General features: G+C 50.8%; 2 protein-coding genes across 5 annotated transcripts in view; one reads left to right on the top strand and one right to left on the bottom strand.

The window, feature by feature from the left end:
• PPARD (peroxisome proliferator activated receptor delta) overlaps window positions 1-27,798 on the top strand; it is an 82,026-nt gene that overhangs the window by 44,670 nt on the left and 9,558 nt on the right. For all 3 annotated transcript variants that reach the window (XR_005838740.1, XM_040644716.1, XM_040644717.1), the window contains one exon: window positions 22,626-22,856. Coding sequence is in view for 2 of the 3 variants with exons in the window: in XM_040644716.1 (XP_040500650.1) it covers window positions 22,727-22,856 (130 nt within the window). In the remaining variant the exon portion in view is untranslated. The remainder of the gene's footprint in view (window positions 1-22,625; window positions 22,857-27,798) is intronic.
• Window positions 14,351-22,581, bottom strand: LOC121106044. Of its 2 annotated transcripts, none has more exons than XM_040644718.1 (2): window positions 22,049-22,581; window positions 14,351-17,678 (listed from the first exon to the last, which is right to left on the bottom strand). In XM_040644718.1, the coding sequence occupies exon 2, from the start codon at window positions 16,913-16,915 to the stop codon at window positions 15,851-15,853; it is 1,065 nt and encodes a 354-aa protein (XP_040500652.1). In that variant the 5' UTR covers window positions 16,916-17,678; window positions 22,049-22,581; the 3' UTR covers window positions 14,351-15,850. The 2 variants fall into 2 exon arrangements, 1 of the variants encoding a protein (XP_040500652.1); XR_005838741.1 differs by lacking the exon at window positions 22,049-22,581 and adding an exon at window positions 18,033-22,037 and having other exon boundaries at window positions 17,657-17,678.

The raw sequence follows: 27,798 nt of genomic DNA, 5'->3' as shown, positions 1-27,798 counted from the left end.
TTTATGGCTGAGTAACATTCCAGTCTGTGTGTGTGTGTGTGTGTGTGTGTGTGTGTGTACACACACATATATACCACATCTTTATCCATTCATCAGTTGATAGATACTTGGGCTTCTTCCATAATTTGGCTATTGTAAATAATGCTGCTGTAAACATAGGGGTGCATGTATCTTTTTGAATTACTGTTTTTTGTATTCTCTGGGTAAATACCCATAGTACAATTACTGGATTGTAGGGTAGAAACACTTGTTGTTTCTTGCATTTATGAGTTTTTAAATAAGAATGCAAGACCATAATAAACTGAATTATTTTTTTGTGGTAAAAGTTACATTTTCTGTAAAAAATGAAAAAAGATATAACATTAAATGCATGGTTAATTTTATTGTATTGTAACAAGACAAGACAACACTGTATTGTGACAAGACTATATATTTTATTAGCATGTAAAAATGATCTCTACCTGATACAGATATTTGGTATTAGAAAATGTTAAAAGTTGGGGCGCCTGGGTGGCACAACGGTTAAGCGTCTGCCTTCGGCTCAGGGCGTGATTCTGGCGTTATGGGATCGAGCCCCACATCAGGCTCCTCTGCTATGAGCCTGCTTCTTCCTCTCCCACTCCCCCTGCTTGTGTTCCCTCTCTCGCTGGCTGTCTCTATCTCTGTTGAATAAATAAATAAAATCTTAAAAAAAAAATGTTAAAGGTTGAGCACATTAACATAAAATGAATGCCAAATAGAAATCATTGACTGATTTAAGAATAATACCACAGTTACTATTTTTAAAAAATTATTCTTAAATAATTATACATTTTTATTTTTAAATTTCCAGGCACTAAAATTCATCAGATGAACTGGTGTGCAGTTCTGTGAGTTTTGGCAACTTATAGTCATAAACCCCCACCATGATCCAGATAACTATGCCATCACCCCCTCAAAACAATGACATTCCCTTGGCCCACTCCTTCATAGTCAGACCTCCTCATAGCATTAACCCCTGCTCTGTTGTCCATTCCTGTAGTTCTGCCATTTGCAGAATGTCATATGAATGGAGTCATAAAGTACATAGCATTTTTTATTCTCTCACTTAGCATAATGTATTGAAACTCATCTGTTGTTATTGTGTGCATTTGTTCCTTTCCATTGTTGAACAGTAGTCCGTGGTAACAATGGACCATAGTTTGTTTATCCATTCTTCAGCTGAGGGACCTTTAAGTTGTTTTCAGTTTCTGACAATTTTGAAAAAGCATTCATATGCTGGTTTGAACAAAGATTTTCATTTCACTTAGGTAAATACCTAGGAGTGGATTGCTGGAATACGTTTAACTGCCAATCTCTTTTCCAAAGTGTCTGTGCCATGTTGAATCCTCGCCAGCAATGTACGAGAGTTCCAGTTGCTCTATAACCCTATAGCACTTGGTATTGTCCCTTTCTGTTTCATTTTGGCCACTCTGATAGGTATGTAGCGGTATCTCACTGGCTTTAATTTGGTTTTCCCTAATGATTAAGGATGTTGAACATCATTTTGTGTGCTTATTTGTCATCTGTTTTTCTTCTTTAGTGAAGTATCTGTTCAGTCTTTTTCCCATTTCTTTTTTTTTTTTTAAAGATTTTATTTATTTATTCAAGAGAGAGAGAGAACACAACCAGGGGGAGCAGCATGCAGAGGGCGAGGGAGAAGCAGACTCCCTGCTGAGGAGGGACCCCCCCCCCCCATGCGGGGCTCAATCCCAGGACCTGAGCCAAAGGCAGACGCCTCACTAACTGAGCCACCCAGGCGCCCCAAATCAGATTATTTTTTGTTTGCTTGTTTGTTAAGCATATGTCCAAAAGCATCTTCCAGTTGGACATCGAGGCACATGTTACTTCATATAGGCTCATTTCCTTTTTTAGTGATGAACATACTTTGCTTGCCCCAATTTAGATTTAGTTGTTTTTACTAATCAACAATGCTTTATTAATTCAGATTTTAGATCCATTTCTGATTTTGTGTCTTAGAATTCCACAACATTCACATCTTTTGTCTGCATTTCTTCCGTATCAAATAGTTAAATGCTGGAAAATGTCAGTGAACATTATTGAGTAGTATTTAACCTAACGGGTGGATCCCCTAACAAAATTAAGAGCACTGCACAAAATCATGTGTCAAAATTGCCAATTTAGGGGCTTATTTTGCTTCCAAACTTATTTCTTAGAATAGTACTTTAGGATTTGTATATACTATGTATATAAATGTATTAATACATATTTGCAAGAATAACTCACCATTAATGGCAAACAGGGCCATAAACACACACTTACAGCACGTCAGTGTCTACAAGCAAGACTCGATTAGATTGTGACCACTTCTCTCCTTCGCACTCCTGTCCTGGTTCCGAGATGCCAGCCTTAACCTTCAGCTCTGCGTGTTCGCTTCTTGCTCTTGCTTTGACTTCAAGTCAGTGGATTCCTTAGAACCAGTAACATCTCTAGATAGATTGTTAAGCTTTAATTCTCACCAGAGGATTATCATACTTTTTCCTATTTTCCAACTTTTCGTTTGATGTTTCTCAAATTTGGGGATTAAATGAAACAGATAAATTTCCCAAGAAATGTTGAGAAGGAAGTCTTGTATGGAGGTACAGTCAAGAGATATCACAAGGCAGGGGGAGCCTGGTTGGCTCGGTTGGTTAAGCACCTGACTTGATCTTGGCTCAGGTCTTGATCTCAGGGTCATGAGTTCAAGCCCCGTAGTGGGCTCCACACTGGGTGTGGAGTCTACTTAAAAAGAGAGAGAGAGAGATCACCAGGCAGGACCTGACAAAAGCCAACTATTGTATGGTTCCCTAGCAGGTAAGCTCCACAGGGGAGCCACTGAGTCTCGTCCAGTACAATGTCTCTGGGGCCTGGCTTGGTGCCTTACCCAAGGTGGGTGCGTGACCCTTAGAGAGTACTCCATGAAAGTTGTTGGCTTAATAAACAGATTTCCAACTAATGGCTGGCTGTTTGGAACCAGTGTGTAAACAGCTGTGGCTGATGAAGGTGGTTCAGGTTGTAGAGTTTTGTGGAAGATGAGTTTAGGAAACTCTGTGAGATCCCTGTTGTGCCAAGCCTTGAACGATAAGCAGAAGAGCTTGGATTTTTATGTTCTGGACACTGGATAGAGAACCCAACATGATACAACTGAGTCTTTGTTGAGAGCCATGGGGTGAGCTGAAGGCAGAACAGCCTTTTTCCTCTCTGTTTTTCATTTAATAAAAGGTCCAAGCTACAGGCAAGTTGAAAGAATGGTGGGGTGAACGTCTCTATTTCCTTCACTAAGATTCGCCAGCTGCTTAACAGTCTGTTCATTGCTTGACCCTGTGTCATCGATTGTCTGCATTCCATATTTGTTCAGGCATTTCCTTGTGAATAGATTCAGGTTATCATTTTTGGGTGAGAACCCTCATAGGTGATGAGTGCTTCCTGTTGCCCCACATCAGGCAGCATGAAGGTCCCAGTCGGCTCCAGTAAAGGTGATGCTGACTTTAATCACCTGGTTAAACTGGGGTCTGGGAATACTGCTTTTGTCTTAAGGCAGAGAACTTTGGAACGAACTTTTCGCTGACTCGCTTCTCGGTCAATTGTAGCAGCTATTGGGAAGCATCTCGGTGTTACCAAACCGGCCCTGGCAGCCAGGAGACCGAGATGGGGGACGAGGCTGTACAGCCATCTCTCCCCGGCACTGGAGACAAGTTACATCATCTCTCCGGGCTGAGTGGTTCAACATAAAAGGAAATAGATACTCAGAGAGGTGAAGCAGTTTGCCCAAGGCCACTCAGCTAGCGAGTGGCAGAGCTAGGCTTCGCAAGCTGTGCTTTTGGAGCTAAAGCCCTGCCCTTGTCCTTAATGTCAGTCCGCCTCCTCAGAGGTGCCCCATCACTCTTACGGTGGCACCAAGCTCTAGGTACTAACGCTCAGAATCCAGCAGAACACCAGCCCCTGTAGGATCTGAGGTGAGCGGTAAGAGAGGGGCTCTCTCACGCAGGTTGCTTGCGGGCACGTGGCAGGCTGTTCTGCAGGAAGGTGAGCTGGTAGGCGGGCTGTTGGACTCTCCTCAGCCACCTTTGGAATAAATGCTTTTGTGTGGATGTTACAAAGGTGAGCTCCTGGCCCCGTTCCAGCGCCAGCCTCCCCGAACAGGGAAGTGCAGGTTTCGCGTACCTGGCCTTGGCTTATGCTAAGGTTAGTGCCCAGGATCCCCAGATTGGCCCGTGAATTCCAAGGGCAGTCTAGATGGATGGAGGGGGTACTGCCTCAGCCTGCCTGGGTTCCTGGGGGGAGGGAGGGAGCAGGAAGTATTAATGGGGGAAAGGTGTGCAGAACCTTGCCAAGCAGGTCATTGTGGGTGGGGAGACACTGCCTGCGTGCTCTGGACGCCCTAGGATTTGGGTGGAGATTCTCAGGGAGGCAAGCAGAAAGGAAGGCTGCGGCAGTGACGCTGGAGTACTCCAGGGCTGCTCTGCCGGCCCACCAGCCCGACCACCTTCCCCGTTAGCAGCTCTCTCCGAAGCACGGAGCACCTGAGCACTTGGTGAGTGACGTCTGTTCCTCGTGCCCTTCCTGGGAGCACTGGTGAGGAGAACCGTGGCGCTGGCTCAGTCTGGATTTGGGTTGTCAGGGCCAGGTTGTCCTGTTGCGGTGGAGCTGCGAGTCCGGGAGAGCTAGCCTTCCTCAGTTCCCGCGGCTTCTCCCTGCACTGCTCATCTTCACAGGCCTCCCGGGAAGTGGCCAGGTTCAGGGCGGGGTCAGAGTGGCCTGACCAGGAGCAAGCCGTGACTTGTGGGCCCGGAGGGGACTTCTGGGGGAGGTTGATGGCCTCCCGGGGCCCTGCATCTTGGAGAGACCCCCAGGGCTCTGGCAGCCAGGTAGGCAGGGACAGAGGGGGCCCCTGGAGAGAACCCCAGAGGAACAGCAGTGTTGACAGATGAGACTGTCATCATCACTGGTGGTAACACTCGTGGAACAGTGGCAGGGCTTCACTTGATTCTTTCAAGGGAGCCCCTTCTTCCTCCTGCCGGATAGGGCAGAACTCCATCCCGGGAGCCTGACGTGACCCGACATGTGAGGCTTTCCGCTCCCCGAATGCACTCCCCAGGTATCATCCCTAAGTCACTCCACGCCTGCTAGTTCCCCATCTTGTCCTGCGCATTCCTCGTCCTGGCTCTGAGTCCTGAGAAGTGAGACAGCAGATTTTTGACCAGCTTTCCCACTGAGGGTTCTGAAGGCTTTCATGCGGCGTAAAATCCAGAAGCTGCTGTCAAAATGATATGCAAATTGGAAGGCGAGGGCCTGGGCCAGTTTTCTGACTCTCCAAGGTGCTTTGATGAAAAAGTATGTTCTGGTGTTCCCGAGATTTGATTACTCTTGTTTGATTTGTCCTTTCATTCCTTCACCTCTGGTTCCCCCTTTCCTCTTTGGGGGACTTCATGCTTTTCAAATATTTGTTCACTGAGCCCTTATCTGGGACCTTAGAGAGCAACCACATAGGTGTGCACTTGAAAAGGAAAGCGGGGTGGGGGGCGATGGGAGGCAGCACTGGGCAGCTCAGTCCGTAAAGCATCCGACTCTTGGTTTTGGCTAAGGTCTTGATCTCTGGGTCATGAGATTGAGCCCCATGTTGGGCTCCACGCTCAGGGGGGAGTCTGCTTGGGATTCTCTTCCTCTGCCCCTCCTCTCTCTCTCCCCCTCTCTCTTTTATAAATAATAAATCTTAAAAGAAAAAGAAAGAAAAGAAAAGGGAGAACAGAAAGCAAGTTCTGAAAATGTCTTTTGAGATCCAAAACCAGGCAAACTTTGCTTTCTCCAGTGTCCATATTCGCCCTTAGTTCCCAAGCTGGTTTCACTCAAGTGAAATCCAGAGCTTTCATTAGGGAGAAAGAAGAAGTTTTTGAAGGAGACTCCTGGCTCTTCTCCTCAGCTTCCTTGCAAAAGACATTGATGCCTGTTTTAAAAACCAATTACAACTACACACTCGTAAAAACTATTAATCTCCCACCATCACACTCCTCCTTCCTCCCTCCCATTCCAGACTGTTTTCCCTTTGCACTTGTTGCGTTACCGGGCAAACGCATGTCGGCTCTGTGTCATTGTCTTAAACAGAATGGGAGCGAGGCAGATGTGCAACGTGACTCCTCACCGTCCCCTCCCAGCGGAGTACCAGGGCCATCCTGCCCTGGCCCCACATGCGTACCACCTGCCGCTCTGGGAGGGTCTGCAGAGAGTTCCGTGGCAGGAATGTGCCGGAATGTCTCATCATGAGATTGACTTCTTCAGCTTCTTCTGCTTCATCTTGCTCCTCTAAAATAATGATGTTTCATGTTTGCATCATGCTTTTAAAACTTTTTTTTCTTTTTGCTTACTTAACAACGCATGTTCATTATTGAAAATTTAGAAAAATCACATAAGCAATAAGAGAAGAAACAAATATTACCCCCGAGAGATCACTACCATTGATATTTTTGGTGTGTAGATTGTATGATACAAATGTTTTTCACATTGAATGTCTCACCTGAGCCTTGCTTCTTCCGTTGGGGAAGGCATGTGAATACTAATCCCATCTCACAGATGGGAAAACTGAGGCACAGAGAGGTTAGAAGGTCGCCCAGAGTTACACAGCATATTAAAGACCAAGCTGGGAGTACACTTGTCATACAGCGCAGCATTAACGCACTCCCCACCGTATCCGCGCTCTTCTCACCTCCAGACAGAGAAGAGTCATGCTGGGGGCCTGGATTTCAGCAGGACCCGTTACTGTAATTTGTCGAATTGCCTTATCCAAAGGTTAATAAACAGCACCTCGAGGAAAGCATCTCGTGACACTTGGGCCCTTACTGACTTAGGAGAAAAGGTAGGTTGAAAGTATGGCCACTCCAGCACTCTAGCTTCGTCTTGACCATTGGGGGTTTAGGAGCCACACAGTAGGAGGCATGACAAACGAAGGAGGAGGTTCGGGAACCGGTCCGGTGGCAATGGCTGCGGTAACCAAGAGGCCTCCCCCGGACAGGATGGCTTGAGGGGGGAAGAGGTGCAGGTCGGGACTTGGTGACCAGAGATCAGGCAGGACCGGACCAGGAATGGAGGTTAGTTGGAGGATGGGTCCACTCGCCAGGACACAGGAACCTTTGTAGCAGTCGAGGGACACAGCGGAGGCAAGAAGCGTCCAGGGGGGTAGCGCCTGGGTGGCACAGCGGTTAAGCGTCTGCCTTCGGCTCAGGGCTGGGATCGAGCCCCACATCAGGCTCCTCCGCTATGAGCCTGCTTCTTCCTCTTCCACTCCCCTGCTTGTGTTCCCTCTCTCGCTGGCTGTCTCTCTCTCTCTCTCTGTCGAATAAATAAATAAAATCTTAAAAAAAAAAAAAAAAGAAGCAGCGTCCAGGGGAGAGGTTGAGAGCTCGCACCCCGAAGGCCGAAGGCCGACTGGCTCACGGCTCTGCATGCTGATCCTGGCTCAGCTGGGCGTGGAAATGACTTCACTCTCCCCTGCTCCGTTCTGTCCTCGGTAAATGGGAGTGATAATAGTACCTGCTTCATAGTTCTCCCTCGTGAAGCCCCAGTGAGTCACCGCACGTAAGGAGCTTACAGTAATGCCCGGCACATAGAGACGCTTTGTACAGTGTGATTCACGCAGACGTTGAGGAGGGCCCGTGTGAGAGTTACGGGAGGTTCTCCATGCTATGGTTTGGCTATGACCTCCTTCCCCAGCCTTTTCTGGTCCCTGCCACCCAGTCTGCTTGTGTCTCCCTCCATCCACCCCCTCCTGCGCCTAAGACCCTGCATTTCCCCAACCTAGAACACCCTACCCCTCAGTCTGTATTTAAAAGCAGTCTCCCCACTCCTTGATTTTATTTTCTTCTCTGAATTCTTAAATGTTTTCTCTGATGAGCATATTTTCCTTTTAAGATAATTTCTGGACAGCCCAGCTCTCCTTAGCCTTGAACCTTCCCTGAGGCCTCCAGCAGAAGCCATTTCCTCTTCCTCTGGACTTAGCCACTCCTCCCACCCCCTTCCCTGTCTGTGTGCTGCTTTCCCTGAGGTGGTTGTAGGTATGGTCTTGTCTTTCTCCTTGACTGGAGTGTAAACACTTTCAAGGCACTAGAGGATTTGTCACCACCTCCCCACCCCCACCCTGAGAGGAGCTGAAGCCTGTGAGTGACCTAGGCCTTTTTCCGTTGACTACTACCCTTGAGGTCTGCTCAGTGGGAGGATTTTAGAATCAAAGGGAAGGTGGGAGATAGATGCCCCCAACACTCCCTCCCCGGGGTGGGGAGGGGAATTAAGCCAAGAAAAATGAACCACCGGGACGCCTGGGTGGCTCAGTCAGTTCAGCAACTGCCCTCTGCTCATGTCATAATCCCAGGGTCCTGGTCCCTGCTCAGCGGGGAGCCTGCTTCTCCCTCTCTGCTGCTCCCCCTGCTTGTGCTCTCCTGCTCTCTCTCTGTCAAAAAATAAATAAAATCTTAAAAAAAGAAAAGAAAAGAAAAAAACCACCTCCTCCCAAGGTCACCTGACAGATTAGCAAAAGAGCTGGCCTGGCCCACCACTGGGCACCTTCAGCCAGCTGTTTCTAGACTCTGTGTCTTCCCCTACACTGCATTTGTGCCAGTAATCCTGATGTGCTCCTCTCTTGACTGAAATGGTCGGGAGAGCAGGCTCAGATACACCTGTAAAACTGAATCTGAGGACAGGTCTCTATGGGGCTGTTTCAGGCTGGGCCATGAATGGCAATCTTTTTTTTTAGTTATGGAAAGTTATTTATTCATTCAGTACATATTTATTGAGCGGTGACTCTCTGCCAGTTGACTTGAAGATCAGTGTGAATCTAACAGGTGAAACTTTCTGCCTTGTGGGGTTTATATTCTTTTGCGGGGAGACAATCAGTAAAGAAATGAGTTTTTAAAAATACTCGTATATACGTGTATATACACATATGTGCGCGCACACGCTATTCCAGATAGTGGTGAGAGCTGTGGAGAAAACTGAAGCGGGAAGAGAAATGGGAGTACCAGAGGGTGGGCTGGGATGGTTTTAAGTTGGGTGGTCACGTGTCACTTGGAGCAAAGAGGGCAGGCAGAGACTACAGAGAGAGGCAGGCCACTCCAGGTGAGCAGGTGGCAGTTTGAATAAGGAAAGGGAGCTCATCTTGGGTGGCAGCAAGACACCTGGATCCCCACACCCACCCACCAAATCTTAAAAGCTTACAGAGAGGCCTTACCTGGAGTCAGTCATGTATACCACGCAGGTGTTCTCAGTACCACATCACTATCTCAAGGCTGTGTCCTTGGGACAGCTTCCAGGGGGTGGGAAAGGCAAGCAGAACCCACATTCCAGAGACTGGGAAGGGGGTGAGGAGCTTTCAGTCACCTGGGTTTGGCTCACGGGTCAATTGCTGGTCACATCTTTTCGTTGCCAATGACCCTCCCTGACATCAGGTTGACCGTCACATGGGAGCGAAGCCCCGAGGAAGTACATTTTTAGCTGGAGGGAACAGCTACAAAGGCCCTGCCGCCAGCTATGCCCTGCTGCGTTCGAGACCACCGGCGGGAAGGCCGTGTGCCTGTGCATAGGATGCCAGGAAGGGAGCCGGAGGGCAGGGCACCCGTTCCGGAAGGCCTCTGGAGAGATGGGCAGGAAGCTCCTGGAGGGATTTGGTCACAGGAAGGACAGATCTGACTTAAAAGGATCGGTCTGCTGTGTGGAGGGCAGGGGACGAAGCCAGAAGCAGAGAACCCAGTTGGGAGGCTGGTGGAATAATCCGGGCAAGAGAGGATGTTGGCTTGGACCCGGATCATGGCAGTGGGGGCGGTGAGAAGTGATTAGGTTCTGGGTATTTGTTAAAGGCAGAGCCCACAGGATTTGCTGACTCTCAACATTTTGGCCTGAGCAACTAGAAGGTTGGTGATGCCCTTTACTGAGATGGAAAAGACCTTGGGGGAAGGTCAAGGGCTCTGTTCAGATACCATTGGGCATCCGTGTGGAGATGTCAGAGAAGCTGGAACTGGAGAAATAAATATGGGGGTCATAAACCTATATTTTGAAGGTATTGAAAGCTACGAGCCAGTTTAAGATCATGCAGGGAGGGGCGCCTGGGTGGCTCAGTCGTTGGGCGTCTGCCTTCGGCTCATGGCGTGATCCCGGCGTTCTGTGATCAAGCCCCGCGTCACGCTCCTCCGCTGGGAGCCTGCTTCTTCCTCTCCCGCTCCCCCTGCTTTTGTTCCCTCTCTTGCTGGCTGTCTGTCTCTCCGTCAAGTAAATAAATAAAAAATCTTAGAAAAAAAAGTCATGCAGGGAAGTGAGTGCAGCTGGAAAACGACCTTCAGACTGGGAGTTGACTGGGACCAGCAAAAGAGATTGCGTAGGAGCAGCCAGGAAGCTGGGAGCCAAGTAAGAAAAGGTTTAAAGGAGGGAGGATCCAGCAATGGTACCACATACTCTGATGGGTTAAGTGTAAGATGAAGACAATATCAAGTTCAAAAAGTACAGCAACATAAAAACAGTAAATCACCTACCACCCTATGCATACAAGGAAACTTCCATCCATTCGTTCTCTAGTCATTTTTATGGGAATCATGCTGTCTATGTAGTTCTGTATTTTTTTTCACTTAAAGGTAAGTTATTAAATATTGTACGGAAACATGAGTTTCATGGCTGGATAGTACTCGTTTTTCAGGGGGGTGCCTAATTTATGTAACCATTCCTCTATTGGGCATCGAGTCATTTCTGTTATTTTTCATTATTATAAATATTTCTCATTATTTTAAAAAATGATTTCATTATTGTAAATAGCACTGCACTGCACAGCCCAATGCATTTTCCTGTGAGGGGAATTATGAGGTCAGAGGACATGGACACTGTTAAAGGTGAAGCTTGAACTTGGGAGCAGTTTCTCCCGGACAGAACTGACCAATCCTGGCTTAGCTCTAGGGTTCTTTCCTGTCTCCCCTCCCCTCGGAGAGGTTCAGAAGTCACTCAGCCCTGCTGACCCGTTTCTGCCTCCCCCTTCCAACTGTGAGTCCCATTTCTCCCGGGCTGGGCAGAGTTTCGTTCCCTCCCACTAGACCTGGCCACCCCCTCGGTGCGCTGCCCCCCCCTTGCCACCAGCCTCTGTCCCATGCCCAGTTTGTTCATGGGGCCAGCAGGAGTTGGAGCTTCGTTTCAAGCGTCATCGTGGTGTTCGAGTGAGGTGCTCCACACACAGTAGTCCTGTCTGCCGTCCTCCCACCGGGTTGATTAAATGGGATTGTGTACACCAAGGCACTTCGTGAACTTTAAAGGGCTGGCCGGTGTCCTGGTCTTTGTTGTTTAAAAAGAAAAGGGTGTGTGTAGTGGCATCTGGTCCGTGCCCTTTAACCGCATAGCTCCCAGAGCAGGGCCACTGGTCCCAGTGTGCTGGTCACGAGAGCTGTGTGTGGGGAGTTTGGGGGGCTTGGATGGAGTTGTGAGGCCTAGGACTGTGGCCGCTTATGGCAGTCAGCCTCCTGCCAAGCAGTGCCAAGTGCCAGATCCGTGTGTATATCACAGCTGGGAGACAGTAAGACGAGGACAGTGCTCGGAGGCTGGGCCGAGGAGGTCGGAGCAGGAAGGGGCCTTGGAGGCCAGCTAACCCTGCACTGATGTTTTACTCAGAAGGCACAGATGAGGCAGCTGGAGAAGCACACGGCTCTCTGGGCCTCACCCCTCTGCTCTGTAGCGCGGATCTTCCCAGGAATGAGTAGGCGGCCGCGTCCCGTGCCCAGCCTTCCAGTGCTCTGGGAGGCGGCCTTTTCCTTCCTGTCGGTACACCAGCTCGGTTTGCTGTAACCCTGGCTTCTCAGAGCCTGGCTGAAATCATCTCCAAACTGTCCTCCCCAGCAGCCAGAGGAGTTCATGTTTAAATGCAGCTCCGACGCTGCCCATCCTCTTCAGAACCCTCCTCCGTGCTCTTCTGCTCTCCGGATAAACACCTACATCCTCAGCTTGCCCTTTGAAGCCCCAGGTGATCCCCAGCCCCACCTAGACCAGCCTTCCTGCACTCTCGGAGGGGCCATGCCACCCGTCTCTCTCCGAGGGGCCTTTTCACATCTCTCTTCCCTGTGGCCCCAGGACCCTACAGGCCTGCCTCTCAGGCAGAGGCCTCCCCTGACCACCCCCACTAGGCTAGCATGCTCTGAGTGTGACCCCACTGTGCTCGGCCTTTGTCCTTCGGAGCCCTGGTCGTCATTCCTAGTTACATATTTGTGTTGGTTACTTGCCTAGTGTAGCCTGGCACATTGATAGTAGGTACTTAACAAATATTTGTTGAATGAGTGAATAAAAGCAGCTGGCAGCAGTTGGCAGGACCCAGAAGAAGAATGGAGGGGCACTGACAGCATTAGCAGCCATAGCACCTGAGGGCCTCAGATGAGAAGTGTTCTGGAAAGGTCCCCCGGTGTGGCCCTCTGCCCATTGGCACAACCACCTTTACCCCAGGAGCCTTCTCTGAGCAGCAATGGGTCCTCCTTCCTCCCTCAGACTTCCAGGAGGAGAGATCCGGGTCTCTTCTGGGCAGGCCTCTCTTTTACCTCATCAGTATCTCAGCATATGATTCAGTTTTCTTTGTCCACCACACTTCTTTAAACGTCTCCCCCAACCCAATCATTAAAGTAACCTGTGCTCATGGTGAAGAAATTGGAGAATACAGAAAGTATAAGAAAATAAGAATCACATAACTGGACCCCTCAGAGAAAAGTACCATTCACAGTTTGGGCCATGTCTTTCCAGTTTTGTTTCTATGCCTTATGTACATGTATCGACGGAGATTCTGTTGTCTGTGAAAACTGGAGATTGGGGGGGGATTTTATTTATTTGAGAGACAGTGAAGGAGAGAGAGAGCGTGATCGGGGGGAGGGAGAAAAGCAGACTCTCCTGCTGAGGAGGGAGCCCGACAGAGGGCTTGATCCCGGAACCCCAGGATCATGACCTGCGCTAAAGGCAGACGCTTAACCGACTGAGCCACCCAGGTGTCCCCAAAACTGGAGATTTTTGATACCTCCTCAGTCTTCAGTGGCTCTAGTCCGAGTCAGCCAGGGCAGTGCTCAGTGCCTTACCCCTTGCAGTGGGAGAGGTGTTGGCTGCGGGTCCGGGCTACCCCGCGTACTCAGGCCCCACAGAACCCCGGATGAAGAGCCCTCTTTTTCCCACTCACATCTCCTCCCTGCCACACTCTCAGTACTCCCTGAGGCGACTTTTCCTTTTATTTTAGCTCAGCTCCACTCCGCAGGGCTTACAGGCTGACTCTTGGTGGAACTGGAAAAATCACATAACGTGAGGGGCAAGGGCGGCCGCCTGCCTGTCTTTTCTCTGGTTCCAGAACTGTCTGAATAAAACCAGCCTCCACGCTACTTCTGGTGGTTGGCTTCAGGTGGCCTGCCAGCAAGAAGGCTACACAGGCCTCTCCTGTGCCCTGAGAGGAGTGGGGTGACCTGAATTGGCAAATGGGGAGCAAAAAGCCCCGTGGAGTTGCTGGCCTGGAAAACCAGGGCACTGGGTCAGTACCCGGTTTAATGATTGATTGGAAAGCTTGGGACAGAGTCAAGCAGGCCCATTCTCCCATGGCCTTTCTCACTGCTGATCCTGAAAGCACTTGCCAGGGAAATGGGGCAACCTCTGCCCTTTATCTGGAAGCTGCTGACCCTCATCCCCCTGCAGTGGTGTGAGGGGGAAAGGGCAGCAACTGGGTCATCTGCGTTGGGGGCAGGGGGAGCACAAGAAGTGGAGGAAGGTTCAGGCCCAGCTCTCTGAAGGAGAAGCACATGCCCAGAGTAGGGAGCTTCCTGTCGGATCTCTTCTACGCAGCTGATTATAAGGCAGGGAATTGGGAAATTCTGGGTCCGTTTAGGTCCCTGGAATTCCAATAGGCTAGCACATTTCTAGACCTGGAGTGTCACTTACTCCCTGTAGTCCCTTAAGATGAGCCAACAGTGACGATCATGGCAGCAGCCACCGTCCCTATTTGTTGGACATTTGCCGTACGTATACTCAGCACTGTTCAGCACTGGCTCTGTGGCTATTTAATCCTCATGACATCTGTTCAGGTTAGGGAGTAGCCTCCCAGATGTCAGGTTGGGGAACTCTGAAGAGTTAGTCTCTTCCCCAAGTCACAGAGAGGGTGGGACAGAGCCAAGGTCTGAATCCAGGTCTGACACAGAAGAACCCTGGAATTAACTTCTATGGAGTATTGCTTCTCAGGGGCGGTAATACACGAAAACTGATATGGTGGCAATGCTAAGACTGAAAACACCATGCCTAAGGTTAATGTCTGTGTATTCGTCCAACAAGTGTGTGCTGAGCACCCGCTAAATGCCAGGCACTGTGCCAGGTGCTGGGGACCTACCTCAGCAAGATAGAGGGCATTGTCTGGGAAACTGATAACAACATGGTGAGGCCAGACCAGTTGCCTGACATTGCAGTTTGCTGCAGTGATCACAGATCTGGAGGGCCCAGCTCAGGTTTGCCTTAGGAAGGAACAGAATGGGGTGGTCAGCAAGAGCTTCCTCAGGGAGGAGGTGCAGGAGAGCCCACTCTTGAAGGAGAAGAGTGCAGGGGCAGCATTCCAGGCTGAGGCCAGTATGAGCCTCTAGGGTCAGAGAGTGATGCTGGCACACAGGGCAAGTGGGGTGGGGCTGGAGAAGGAGCCAGGGACCAGAGCCTATGGCTGTCATTAGCACGCAGCAGTCATTTTCTGGAAGGGAAGTATCCAGGACTTTGACCCAGGGTATTCTTGACAGAAAAACAGTTGGGGATTGGCAGCTAGACAAAGAATTCAACAGTGATGGCTCCAGATGGAGGCCAAGAGCAGCTTCTAGATCCAACAGGGCAGGGGCATACCATCTTCTGGACATCCTAGTCTTACCCAGCACCACACACAAGGTGCACAATGCAGTGATTAACACTTGAACCAACCTGCCCGGACTCCAGTCCTGCTGTTCCGATTACTGTGTGACCTTGAGCCAGTTACTTTCCCTCTCTGTGCACAAGTTCCTCATCAGTTAAATGGGTGTAGTAATAGTACCTGACTCTTAGAGTTCTCGTGAGGATTATACGTCCGTACACACAGAGCCTGGTACATGGTAAGCCCTGGGAGAATGGAAGCTGGTACCGCTGTGATGGAGGTGGTGAGCTGGAGGCTTAGAGCTGTGACCCAGCTTGGGCTCTGGTGCAGGGAGAAGCCCGTCAGGCTGCGCCACAGCGCTGAGAGGTGAGTGGGGCTCCAGCACGATGCCTGACCCAGTTGGAGCATACAGCCTGCCGGTGGGCGGCAGGGGCGCTCCCCCTCCTGAGGATGTCTAGACCTTGTGGGATGGATTAGGGCCCCAGGTGGGTTGGTCCCTTGAGCCCTAGACCAGGCCTCTGTACAGCTCTGGGTCACTTGGGCTTAGCTCCTAACTACCTCTGCCCATGAAACAGACCTGCCCAAGGGCAAATGGATGGAGTGTGTGCCTCCCCCCCACCTCCGCTCCCAGAAGGCCTGACATTCTTCTTGGGGCAAAAGAGTGGGTATTGGAGGGGCACCTGGGTTGCTCAGTCAGTTAGGCCTCCCAGCTCTTGACCTCAGCTCAGGTCATGATCTCAGAGTTGTGGGCTGAGCATGGAGTCTGCTTAAGATTCCCTCTTCCTCCACCCCTCCCCCTGCTCACACACACACTCTCTCTCTCTCTCTAATAAATAATCTTAAGAGAGAGAGAGTGGGTACTGGAATGGGAGTGCTGGGTTTGCTTGCCCTGCAGGCTTGTGTGAGCACGTATACAAGCAACACACACGTGTGCGTGCCAGAATCAGGGTAGTCAGGGCATTTGTTTTATAAGAAATTCCTTTGCTAGAGACTCCATTGTTTTGTCCAAGGGCAGCAGAACAGCACCTCCTCATTCTGGCTGTAGGACCCTTGTCCTGTCTGATGACAGCACCAACCTCGTAAGTGGGGTGAAGCTGGGACACAATCAGGGGGTTTCTGGCTCTGGCACAGTACTGGGGGTGGCAGTAGCAAAAACCTGGGCTTCTCAGCCACACCAAAGTTAGACCCGGTGCCGGGGTGTGCTACTTTCAGCGTTAGGGCTGAAGAAAGGAAGGGAAGTAAGGTCCATCGCAGGGATAGTGGTAGTGGGATGGCAACCACCTGTGAAATAGCCAGCCTGTGGGCCTGGGCCCAATGGGGTGGGGGGAGGGCCCTGGGAAACAAAGCAGCTCCTGATCCGGCAAGCTGAGAACAGCGGTGGGGCTGGGCGGCCTTGGCTGCCGGGAGATGGACAGACCTCAGCTGTACACGGAACAGCCAGGGCTGTGTGAAAATGGATGGTTTCTGGCAAAATGCAGGGATGGGCTGCAGCACAGCGGTTACATCTAAATATGAAACAGCCCAAGGGATGTGTGTGGGTTTTAGAACAACCAGACTGCTGCTCCCCTCCCCCTTCTGCTGGTCACAGCCAGAAGAGACAACTCCAGTGGGGAGGAACATCTGCCTGGAATCCAGGGACCCTGGCCCCAAATCCAAAACTCTAGCCAGAGCCCAGAACCACATCTGTTTCAAGAGGCATCCACTTGCACCCCCCCTGAAACTGAGAACAGCGCCTCTGGTCATGTGAAAGAAGCTTCTACCAGTTGGTATATGGAAGCAGAAGCTGAGACTCAAGGTGTTAGAGGTGCGTAAGGTGGCCCAAATGCACGCCGCGCTCAGAAGCCTGGCCAGGCTCAGACCCCGTTGTGTCTGAAACCCTGCAGTCTTCTGCTTTATCCTTTGCATGTTCTTGGGGAGACACCGTGTCAGGCTCCACAGGCCTGAGCTTTTTGTCACTTCCCTCCTCTCCCCAGGGGCGCTCACAAGGCTCGCCTGTGGGAGCTCGGGAGGATTGAGCAGAGCCTGTTTTTCATGCATCAGACAGGACATGTAGTGGGAGCTCAGTCAGCTCCCACCCCTCCTTCCACGACCCAGTACCGACAGTGAACTCTGTACCATCTCCCCAGAGTCACTCAGAGGATCAGAGGGTATGAGGGAATGAGCAAGAAGAATTTGTCAGGTATCTATACGAGGCAGTGTTGTAGTTGTCCCGCCTCTGTTTCCAGCTGCTAAGGGGGACCCCCAATCTTCATGTGCCTCTCTCCCCAGCTCTCATCACCACAGTCTGGTGTACATTTCCCCATGTCCACTGCCAGCCAAGCCACGCAGCTCCGGAAACAGTGTGTTCTCAGCCTGTTCTCATTTCCACCACTGTGCTTGTAGCTCGTGGGAGTCACGTTGTCTGGGCCTCTGTCAGCATGCTGCCCAGACGCCCCTGCTGCTACTCCTCAGAAGCCTCCTGGAGCCCCTCCGGGCCCGGGCCTGGTTGGGGGCTTCTCTCCCCCGCGTGCTGCAGACTTTTCAGTCTGGTGGAGCATGAAGAATCAGTGTCTCTGGTCCTTGTTATTCAGAGAGTAACTAATGTTTTTAGAGTGTTTACTACATGCCACAGTCTCCACAGACTGCTCCCGGTGAGGACCAAGGTCCTTTCCCAGAGCTGGCGCCGGGCCCCTCCCGCTGCCCCGTTCTCGTCTTTAGCCGAGCGTCCGCCAGCGTGGTGTTCCAGTTAGGACCGTGTTCCGCTGCCTGCAGCTGAAGTCCGGCGCGCAGGGCCTCGGGAACAGGCGTTTCCTTGTCTCCTGCAGCGAGGAGTCTGGGGACAGGCGTCGCGGGGCTACTTGAGCAGCTGCCCGGGACCCCTTCGCACTTTCCGCCCCACCCTCTCAACCTGTCTTCTGCCCGGAAGGGAGCCGCTCCACCTCCAGGCGCAGGATTCCTGGTCCAGGCAGGAAGGGGGGAAGGCAAACATCTGTCTCTTTGGATCGGGAAAACCCTATTTTCTGAAGGCCCTCGCAGTAGATTTCTCTTTACGTATTGGTCAGCATTGTGTCATGTGAACACAGAAGCTGCAGGAGAGCTTGGGAAATGGAGCGTTTAGCTAAGCACGTGCCTGATCCAAAGCACGGGGCTCAGTAAGGAAGAAGGGGGAATGGTGTTAGGTAAGCACCTGACTGCCCCAGGCTGCCACTTGTAGTCAGAGCCACATGGCGGAGACCACCTTCTCCGGGTCTCGCGTTTGCCGAGTTTGGTGATCAGTGATTGATCCTCGAGGAACTGATTTATGCTAACCAGACTCAGATTCCCACAGGAGGGGACACTCATGCAGTGCACAGGACCGCAGGAAGTAGCCGAGACCGCGCGTGCCAGTGGCGAGCACCTGTCCAGGGAGAGGGCAGCACTGCTCAGCTCCCAAGGTGGTATCAGGGCCATGCAGGCACCCAGTGGCCAGGGCTGTCCAGTTTACAAGAGAAGCCAGAAAGCCAGACTTTTTTTAGCTTTTTAAAAAAACCCTCTATTTTGAAAAAACTGGAGGGTTACAGAAATCTCACAAAGATCATAGAGAGTTCCCATAGGCCCCTCATCCAGCTTCCCCTAATGTGAACATCGTACATAAACGCCAGATACTTACCCAAACTAAGAAATGAATACTGGCTCAGTGCTGCAGACTGAGCGGGTTTTATTCAGTTCTACCGGTTCTGCCACCACTGCCCTCTTTCTGTTCCAGCATGCGGGCCACCCACCGTCACATTTAGTTTCCCGTCTGTGACACTTTCGCAGCCAGAAAGCTAGAGTTTTACATGACTTCTAAGTTTTCCTGTTCTACTGTAGTAACTTGGAAATCATACGTGCTATTTATGGTATCTTAGTGGTTCCCTCAGACGTTTTTCCGTCTGTATTTCCCGAGCGCCTCCAGCAGTCTCCCGCTCATCTCCACATCGTCGTCTGTAGGTGTTGCCTCTTTATTCCAGTTTAAACTCTTTTTAGGACAGATAACATGCCTGTGGTTCAGAGTTTAAAAGGCACAAAAGGTACCGTGAAAACCCTCTCTCCCTCTAGTGACCCGGAGGCAACCAGTGTTCCCAGTTCTTATGTAGTCTTCCTATCTTACACACACGCACGCACACGCACACACGCACACACGAAATCACAGCTTCAGTTTATCTTTTTTGCAGGAGGTGTAGCTCTTCACTTCCTTCTGCAAGTTCCTCTCTTCCCTTTTCAATATATGTTAGACATACTTCCATTCTCGTCCGTAAACATCATGACTCTTGTTTATGGCTGCATAGAATTCCTGCCCCCATGTCCTAATTTATTTACTGAGCCCCCTGTTAATAGACATCCTGTTTGTTCCCCGCCTCTTACTAGTCAAATAGTACTGTAATGAATAATCTCTAATACTTTGTTATTTTGCTGAAGTAGAAACGTCGCTGTAGGATACGACCTAGAAGTGGCATTTCTGGGTCATAGGGAATGTGCCGCTGTAATGGAGATAAATGTAGGCAAATTACCCTCTTCAGACGTTGCGCCAGTTTACCGCTCCACCAGGGATGTGTGGGATTATGTTTCGCCACACGTTGAACAACGTGTTAGCATTTGTTTTAATTTGATCGTGAAAAGTGTATTTGAGTATTGTTTTAATTTGTATTTCTTTTTTTATGAGTGATGTTCAGCAGCTTTTCAAATGGGTACCTTTTCTGTATGCATGTTTCATATACCAGGCCCATTTATCTATGAGATTGATAGAATGTCATTTTTTGGAAATGTTAGAGAGAAATTAGCCCCCCCCCCTTTTTTTAAGATTTTATTTATTTATTTGACAGAGAGAGCGAGAGAGAGAGGGAACACAACAGGGGGAGTGGGAGAGGAAGAAGCAGGCTCCCAGCGGAGCAGGGATTGTGCCCTGAGCCGAAGGCAGACACTTAACGACTGAGTCACCCAGGCACCCTGAGAAATTAGCCCTTTGACAAGAGTTGCAGATATTTTCCCTAGTTCATTATCTGTTTTTTGTTATGGTTTTTTTCTACCATGTGGAAAGTTTATATATATGTACATATATGTATGTACATATGTAGCTACATGTGTATGTATATATATATAATTTTGTAAGTAGTCTCTGTGCCCAACATGGGGCTTGAACCCATGACCCTGAGATCAAGAGTTGCATGCTCCACCGACTGAGCCCGCCAGGTGCCCACTAATTTATATATTTTTGTTTTAACTTAAAAAAAAATTACTTACTTGGACCTCATCTTGATACAAGGTTTGAAGTAGGGATCTATCTTAATTGTTCCAGATGGCTACTCAGTTGTCCCATTACCATTTATTGGAGAATCCATTTGTTCTTCTTGGATGTGCAGTACTGTCTTTATAACATGTTAAAGTTCCATATGTGTTTGCATCTATTTATGGACTCTGTATTCTCTCTCATTGATTGTCTGTTCATGTGCCAGTATGTCACTGTTTTAGTTATTGTGGCCTTGCTCTAGTTCTTTTTTAATTCTTCTCCAGCTAATTCCCTGTCATGTTTGCCAAAGTGCCTCCACCCAGCCTCCTTGCTTCCTGCAAGTCCCATCTTTTACTTTCGGTGGACAACTTTCCCTCCTACGTTATTACTAGAAGAGTGAGGCCATCCCATCTGAGCTCTAACCACCCTCTCCCCAATTGCCACGGTACTTCTTTGTATTTTCCTCATCCTGTGCCCTTGAATCATTCCCTTCCATCAGTCATCCCGCCCCGGCTTCCCCCTTGAATCTTCAGTATTTCTCTGCAGACCTCTCCTCTAACCCACGGCTTCCTTGAGTCTCCTCTAGTCTAAAAAACTTCCTGCCTTTGCCACTTTCTCGAGGCAGTACATTTATTTTCTCCACATATTTACCAAAAACCTAGTCTCCATTCGCCGTCCTGCCCCGCCCCCTCCGACTCATTCTTCAGAACCGCAGTTTCCATCCTAACCACTTGGCTGAACCTTGTCTCACAAGGTCACCGATGACCTGATGGTCCCTGAATCCAGGGGTCATGTGTCACTTTGTCACCCTTCAGCTCTGCAACACTTGAGACGATTGAGCCCCCGCCGCGTGAAACAGCCCTTCCCATGACTCTGAGTTGTCTGCTTGTCCCACGTCTGTCCTGCCTCTGGCCACCGCTCTGTTGTCTGTGCCCCTGACCTCCCTTGACACGTTGCTTTCTCCTTTGGTGAGCTGAATCCCTTCCTGTGGCTGTCAAATCAACAGGGATACTCCTCACAGCCCCAGATTCCCAACTCTCCAGCTCTTAGACTCTAGGGCTGAATTTCCAAACTGCCTTTCGTTGACACACTTGAAGAGGATGTTGTCAGTCCAAACAAGGGGAAACGAAAGCCCGCTGGGAAGATTTACTGTCCGCTGGAATGGCTTTGCTGTGGAGCAGTGGTTCCCAAGCTTGGCTGCGCATGACAGTCACCAGGAGGATTAAAAGCAGCTCCCCAGACCACCAGCTGAGAATCTCTGGGGACAGGCCCAGACATCCATATTTTGAATAACTCCCCAGTGGCTGCAGTGTCCAGCCAAGTTTGCGAGTGTAGAGCAGCGTGGGAGAGGGAAGTCTCTGTTGACCCCTGCCTTCTGGCTTTGATAAGTGGTAGATGGGCATGCGGGTCACTGAAGTAGGGATTGCCAGAGGAGGGGCGGGTTTGGGGGCAGATGGTGGGTTCTGCTTGGATAGGTTGAGTTCGAGCTGCCCGTGGCACATCCAGAAGGCCCACAGATGCTTGGATTTCTCTAGAGCAGCTCTTTTCTGCTCTCGATCCTCCCACAGCCTGCACCGCCTTGGGATAGAGTCAGCCGCACATGCGTGCCTGGGTACAGCCCACCTTCCTGGCCATCCCTCCAAATCCTCACTCCCACAGCGCTCACTCCCTATCCACTGGGATCCTCACCGCTCCCCGCTGTGCTGCCGCTGAGTCTTTGCTCATGCTGTATCCCCAAGACAAGTTCCCTGCCATCTCCGGTCAAAATCCATCCCACTCTTCAAGGCGTCTCTGTACCGTTCCCTGCCAGGGCGACTCCCCCACAACACCTCATGGTCTTACCACCACTGACGGTGGCATCTGTGGGCAATATGTCACTCGCCGAGGGTTGGAACTGCCTCCTCCACCCAGTAACCCCACCCCGGAAGGATTCCTGGACAGAGTGCATCTCCCCTTACCTGATGACTGTGCTGAGGGTCTAGTTGCAGATCTGGCCAACTGTGAGCCTAGCGCAGCAGCGGCTCGGGTCTTTTTTTTCTCCCCACGCCCAAACATAGGACAGATAGGAGCTGCTTCCTTCAAGATTTGCAGCGTAGGAGAGCCCGAGTGCTGGAGGGGTCGGGGGGGGCGGTTAGGAGGTACGATGTATATCCGGATCTCCAGGAGGGCGGCAGGGTTGGAAAAAGCCCCTGAAGTTATTCTGATCTGGCACAAAGAGCAGGATGGGGCCGAGGAGGCAGGGAAAGGTGGTGCAGGGGTGTGTCACCCTGTCTGCTTTGTGGAGACTGCTCCGAACCCCACAAACCGGCCTCTGGAACCAAGCGGACAAAGGGCAGGAGGGAAAGTGACTCGGGGTGCAAGGAGCGGAGCCCATGGGCTAGCGCTACAGGGAGGAGGCGTGCCTTCCATAAAGGAACAAGAGCGGGGCAGCCCCCTCCATGCTACAGCCCCCCCACACCCTGCCCTGGTGCTAGCCTTCTCGCGTGTCCTGCTCTCTCATGCTCTCATCCTCTTCTTGTCTGCCCCTTGGCCCAGGCTGATGGCATCTGCCCTGTAGAGGTCCATCTGCGTTCAGACCCAGATGATGCCAGAGCTATGACCGGGCCTGCAGGCGTGGCGCCGAGGGGAAATCAGCCATGGAGCAGCCACCGGGGGAAGCACCTGAGGTCCGGGAAGAGGAGGAGAAAAAGGAAGTGGCAGAGGCAGAAGGAGCCCCAGAACTCAATGGAGGACCAGAGCGCTTGCTTCCTTCCAGCAGCTATACAGGTGAGGAGGGGGAGGCGGGGGACACAGGGCAGAGGACACAGAGCAGGCCGAGCAGGGACCCTGCCCTCTGCAAACAGCATCACGGGGCACAGAGGGGCAGAGCCAGACAGCCGGGGTCCCCACCCCTGTTCTGTTGCTCGTCAGCTGCAGGACCTCAGGCCAGTTGCACTTCCTCTTTCTGTGAAACCGATGGGGCTTGGAGGGGATGTGGACAAGGGCTTTTGTGAGAATTAAATGAGTTAGCATTTGAAACGTGCGTCGTCATCCGTATGATTCCCACTGCTGCCGCCCAAGGGATCCGGAGCCAATCTGCATTAACAGCACACTGGAAAGATCAACTGTACCTGTCTATGATTGTAACCATCAGTCACAACACCCAGCCCCACTGACCTGCCGCTAATGACACACATCATTGAGCGGCGCTATAATCAGGCGTAAATGCTAAGCGGCTAGTCTGAATGACTGTGATTAAGGTTACTTTTGTGCAGCCAGCCAGTTTTTAGCTTCTCTTACCTCACTTGTCGGTTCCCCTTTTGTTTATCCACTGTTAGTAGCGGTGTAGACATTCTTCTCTGGGACCCTGTGCTATTCTCTCCCCATCTTCTTCATCGTTATCATGTTATGTCCACCTTCAGGGGCTCCCAGAATCCACTCCTTGGGCCCTGGTTTCCCCTGCTGCTGATGCTGCCCCTGCCCTGTCCCCGGCTCATCCACCACGTGCTGGCACGTTCAGCTGAGTGTTGCTCCCAACCGTCAGAAGGAACTTGGGGCCACGAGAGGATGCACTTCTGGCGGGGGACATCCAGATCTTGCCGCTGATTTCAGCTGAAGCAGATCCCAGCCACAGGGGTGACTGAGGGCAGAGGAGCAGGCCCACCCCACAGGATGTTGTCTGGAGCCCTGTGTCAGGTTCAGGTAGAGCAGGGCTGCTGAGGAGGGCAGGTTCCTGCCTGGCCTATAGTTAAGAAAGGCCCAGATCCTCGAGCTACACTACTTTGAACCTGCAGAACAAGTTCCTGGATTTTGCAGAGCTTCTCCCTCTTTGGGGCACGTGGTGGGTGGGGTAAGGGAAAGGCCATCACCCCATCCCTCTGATCCCACCCACATACCCAGGAATGACCGAAGTGGGCTCGGTGTGATTTCAGGACTCAAGAGAAAGTATCTCCCAACCCCCAGGGTAACCTGTGTTGGCTGGTGACTGGGATGCATTTAGAGACCCAGCCTTTCTCAGAAGAGGAATGGCTAACCAGAGGTGATCAGTCACTCAGTGCTAATAACACGGACTCTTCTGAAATTGAGATGGGCCAGGAGGGCTAGGCAGCAGAGGGAAGGCACCAGGGGGCTAAGAATGAGCAAGGTCTGTCACTGAGGAGGAGTGAAAAGGAGAGAGAAGGCCGTGGGATTTGTGGCCTCACCACCTGGCCTGGCCCACCCTATCCCCACATCTGTGGCCAGCCACACGGAAGTTACCTGCAGAGTAATGACCTGTCCTGGAGTTTCCGACACACCCTTATGGGGACTGTATACCCACATGATACTCCTATTAATGGCAGACCAGAGCGCAGGGCCTGGGTGCACAGGCAGGGCGAGGTAGACATGGTGATGGCATCTTGGGGAACTTCATCAGTGGGCTTTAGGGCACACGGGAGATGTGTAGGAAAAAATGTGTTCAGCCACCCTTGCAGTGCTATGTGTGATGTGATTTTCAGTGGATTCCATTTACCAATAAATCGATGAAGTAGAGGTAGAAAGACTTCCCTGTTCAATAATTGAAACAGGAGGGGGGTTGTTTAACATAATCATTATGTGTTAAAGCCATCGTATAGAAAAAGTTCCTGCAAATTCTATAAGACAAGCAACAGAAAAATAGAAACAGGCCGTTCACAGTCAAACAAATACAGATGGACGGAAAACAGAATGTTTTTCAGTCTACTCACCAATCAAAGACAAAATCTGCAAGATGAGATGTCATTTAACCCATCAGATTAGCAGAGGGAGCTGTTGTGGCCGTGGCCCTCCAGCCACCAAGGGTGGAAGGGCAGCTTGCTATGCACGGGGACACTTCTTCCATTCCTTTGACCCTGCAGTTCCCCTCCTAGGAATGTATCCCACGTAAACGCTCAGGGAGCACAGGGATTCCACGCTTATTTACTGCAGCACTGCTCAGAGAAGCAAAAAACTGGCAAACACCCATCTGTGGAATCGGTTATGTAAACTGTGGTAAAGCCACACTGTGGAATGCTGTGGAGTCATTAACAAGGATAGGGTAGATTTGAATCCACTGACAGGAAAAAGAGCTCCTGCCAAATGGGGGATCCCATTGCTTAAAAATCTTGAAGTATCATGGAAGGCATTAGAAGAGTGTACACGCAGAGCACTGCGCCATTAACTCAGAGGAGCAGGATCGTGGCGGGGAGGACGCATCATCTGGTGGTGCACGCCATTGTGTTTATTCTCAGGCCTGTGGTACTCTCATTGTTTAAGAAGCAAACACATCGCTTTTCTTTGAAAAGGTAAAGTAATTTTGTTTCCCCAAAAAGGCCAGCAGGTGAGGGGCCCTGGCGACAGAGCCTCATCCTGTGTTGGGAATCACACAAACCAGGGCAAGAATCTCAAGTCGGTAACTATCAGCTATGGCTTTCGTTGGTGCCTTCCCTTCTCCAGTCTCAGTCTCTGCGTTTAAAGTCTGCCCACCTCAAGGGCTGGCCGGGTGACGTTCTCTACCCTGCCCCGTGAGTCTAGGACTTTGGCCTCTGGAGTCCCCTCAGGAGTTCAGGAGGATGGGGCACAGCCTCGAGCCTTGAACCAGCAGGAAGATCCCACAGTTCGCTTCCCTTCTGACCCCTCAGAGGTTCTGCATCTTTGTACCGAGCTCAACTCCTGACAGAGGCAGGCAGGACAGGCCCCACCAGTAGCATTCAGCAACGAGGAAACTCACATTGCCAAGGTCGCCCAACTGGGTAGGGGTGGGGGCGGCTGTCCCCTCCTGCTTCAGGGGTGGGCATCCCATCCACACCCTGGGAAGAGGTCAGGGGTCTTAGTGCAGGGCTGCGGCTGAGGAAGATCGAGTGTCCTTCCTCCTGGCCTTGGCACCTCCTCTCTCAGCAACCCTCGGTGGGTGTCCAGGCAGGGGCTGGCCATTCCGTTGAGGACAAGGCTGCACACCAGCCCTGAGAAGCCCACAGTGCAAGAGAACAGGACGACGGAAGTAAGGAGGCTGCTTAGTAACCGGGCTCCAGAGTCCCACAGAATGGGCCCTGACTTCAGAAGCTATTTGCCTGTGGGACTCTGCCAGCCAAGTAAATAGTGTTGACCCTCCTGGCCACTCTCACAGCTATGACAACAGCATACCTCCAGCCGTGGAGACTAGATATGCAAGAGAACTGTCATCCATACATAAATGATGTGAATAAGGTCAATAGTGTCTATTTGCTGAACTTGTCATCCAAGATGGTGCAACTGATAGTTCACTCTCCGGGCGCTGGGGTTAGTGTTTACGCTGAGTCTGAACATTTGAATAATGGCGTGGTGTCATCCTCGGCAGTGACATGTCTCATCAGTTATCATGATCATGAATTATTGATTAGCAGTAATGACTAGTAAGAGCTCAGCCCCAGGGTTTGGGTGGTTCTAGGTTATAATTCTTAACTCTGTTACTGTATTAGTCAGGGTTCTCTAGAGAAACAGAACCAATAGGATGTGTGTGTGTGTGTACTCGTGTAAGGAATCGGCTCACACAACTGTGAGGGCTGGCAGGTTGAATTCTGCAGGACAGGCCCCAGCAGACTGGAGGCCCAAGGCAGTTAATGCTGCAGCTCGAGTTTGAAGACCATCTGGAGGCAGAATTCCTTCTTCCTCAGGGAGGCCTCGGTCTTTTTTCACAAGGCCTTCAACTGATTGGCTGAGGCCTCCTCACATGATGGAGAGTAATGATTTTAATGTTAATCACATCTAAAAAATATCTTCACGGCAACATCTAGGCTGGTGTTTGACCAAAAACTGGTCACCATGGGTACCATGGCCGGGCCAAGGTGACGCATAAAATTAACGATCTGGCTAATGCCACTGTCAGCATGTGAGTCAACCTCACCTATAAAAGGGTCCGAAGACCTGCTTGAAGGGTTATTTTAAGGTTCACATGGGATTAATGGTATAAAGTATCCAGCAGAGCGCCTGGTGCACAGTAGGCATACACAAAAAAGAGACTATTAGTATAGACACGCAGTCTTTACCGGGAAGTCAGGTTTAGGTTCGAGTTCCAGTCCCACCAGGTATTAGACAGGTGACCTTGGACAGGTCCCTTAACCTCACCCAGCTTCAGTTTCCTCATCTTTAAATGGTGTCAGTTACTATCTTCCAAGGTGATACAGAATAATACTAACGAGTTCTTGGTGGGGGCCTGAAAATGTTGGTTCTTTCCCCCTCCCTTCCTGGGATAGAGGTAGAGGTGGGCCCTTCGGAGATGCTTGGGAGGATCAGGCAGGGTGTGGCTGGAGTGGAAGATGAGAGGCAGGGCTCAGGGCCCAGATGATGGCCATCGGGTGAGCAAGGACATTTCCTGAGAACTGAGGTGGAACCAGGGAAAGACGGTGCTGGGCTGGCTGGGGAGAGCCACTGTGCAGGCAGACGGCCCTCAGACTGGCGTAACCCGTGTCCCCACCCAGCATACCTGAGGGGCACCAAGGCATGGACTCCTGGTAAGGGGGACGGCCTCTCAGACCCCCAGTCTCCCACCAGGAGGTCATGGGCGAGGCGGTGGGGCCTTCAGAACCTGGTTCCTAGAATGGGCAGCATTCTGCCATCATCACTTTTGGGTAAGATGCAAGGATAAATCCTTAAGCCAGGTCAGCCAGGAAGAAACAGAACCTTTATCTTTAGAACACCCACTTCCTAAGGATGTACTGTATGGTGACTAACATAACATACTAAAAAATTATTATTT

The sequence above is a fragment of the Ursus maritimus genome, unplaced genomic scaffold (assembly GCF_017311325.1).
Source record: "Ursus maritimus isolate PB19 unplaced genomic scaffold, ASM1731132v1 scaffold_30, whole genome shotgun sequence".
Lineage (NCBI taxonomy): Eukaryota > Metazoa > Chordata > Mammalia > Carnivora > Ursidae > Ursus > Ursus maritimus.
The sequence above is the reverse complement of the archived record's forward strand: the minus strand, read 5'-3'. Positions and strand labels throughout refer to the sequence as shown.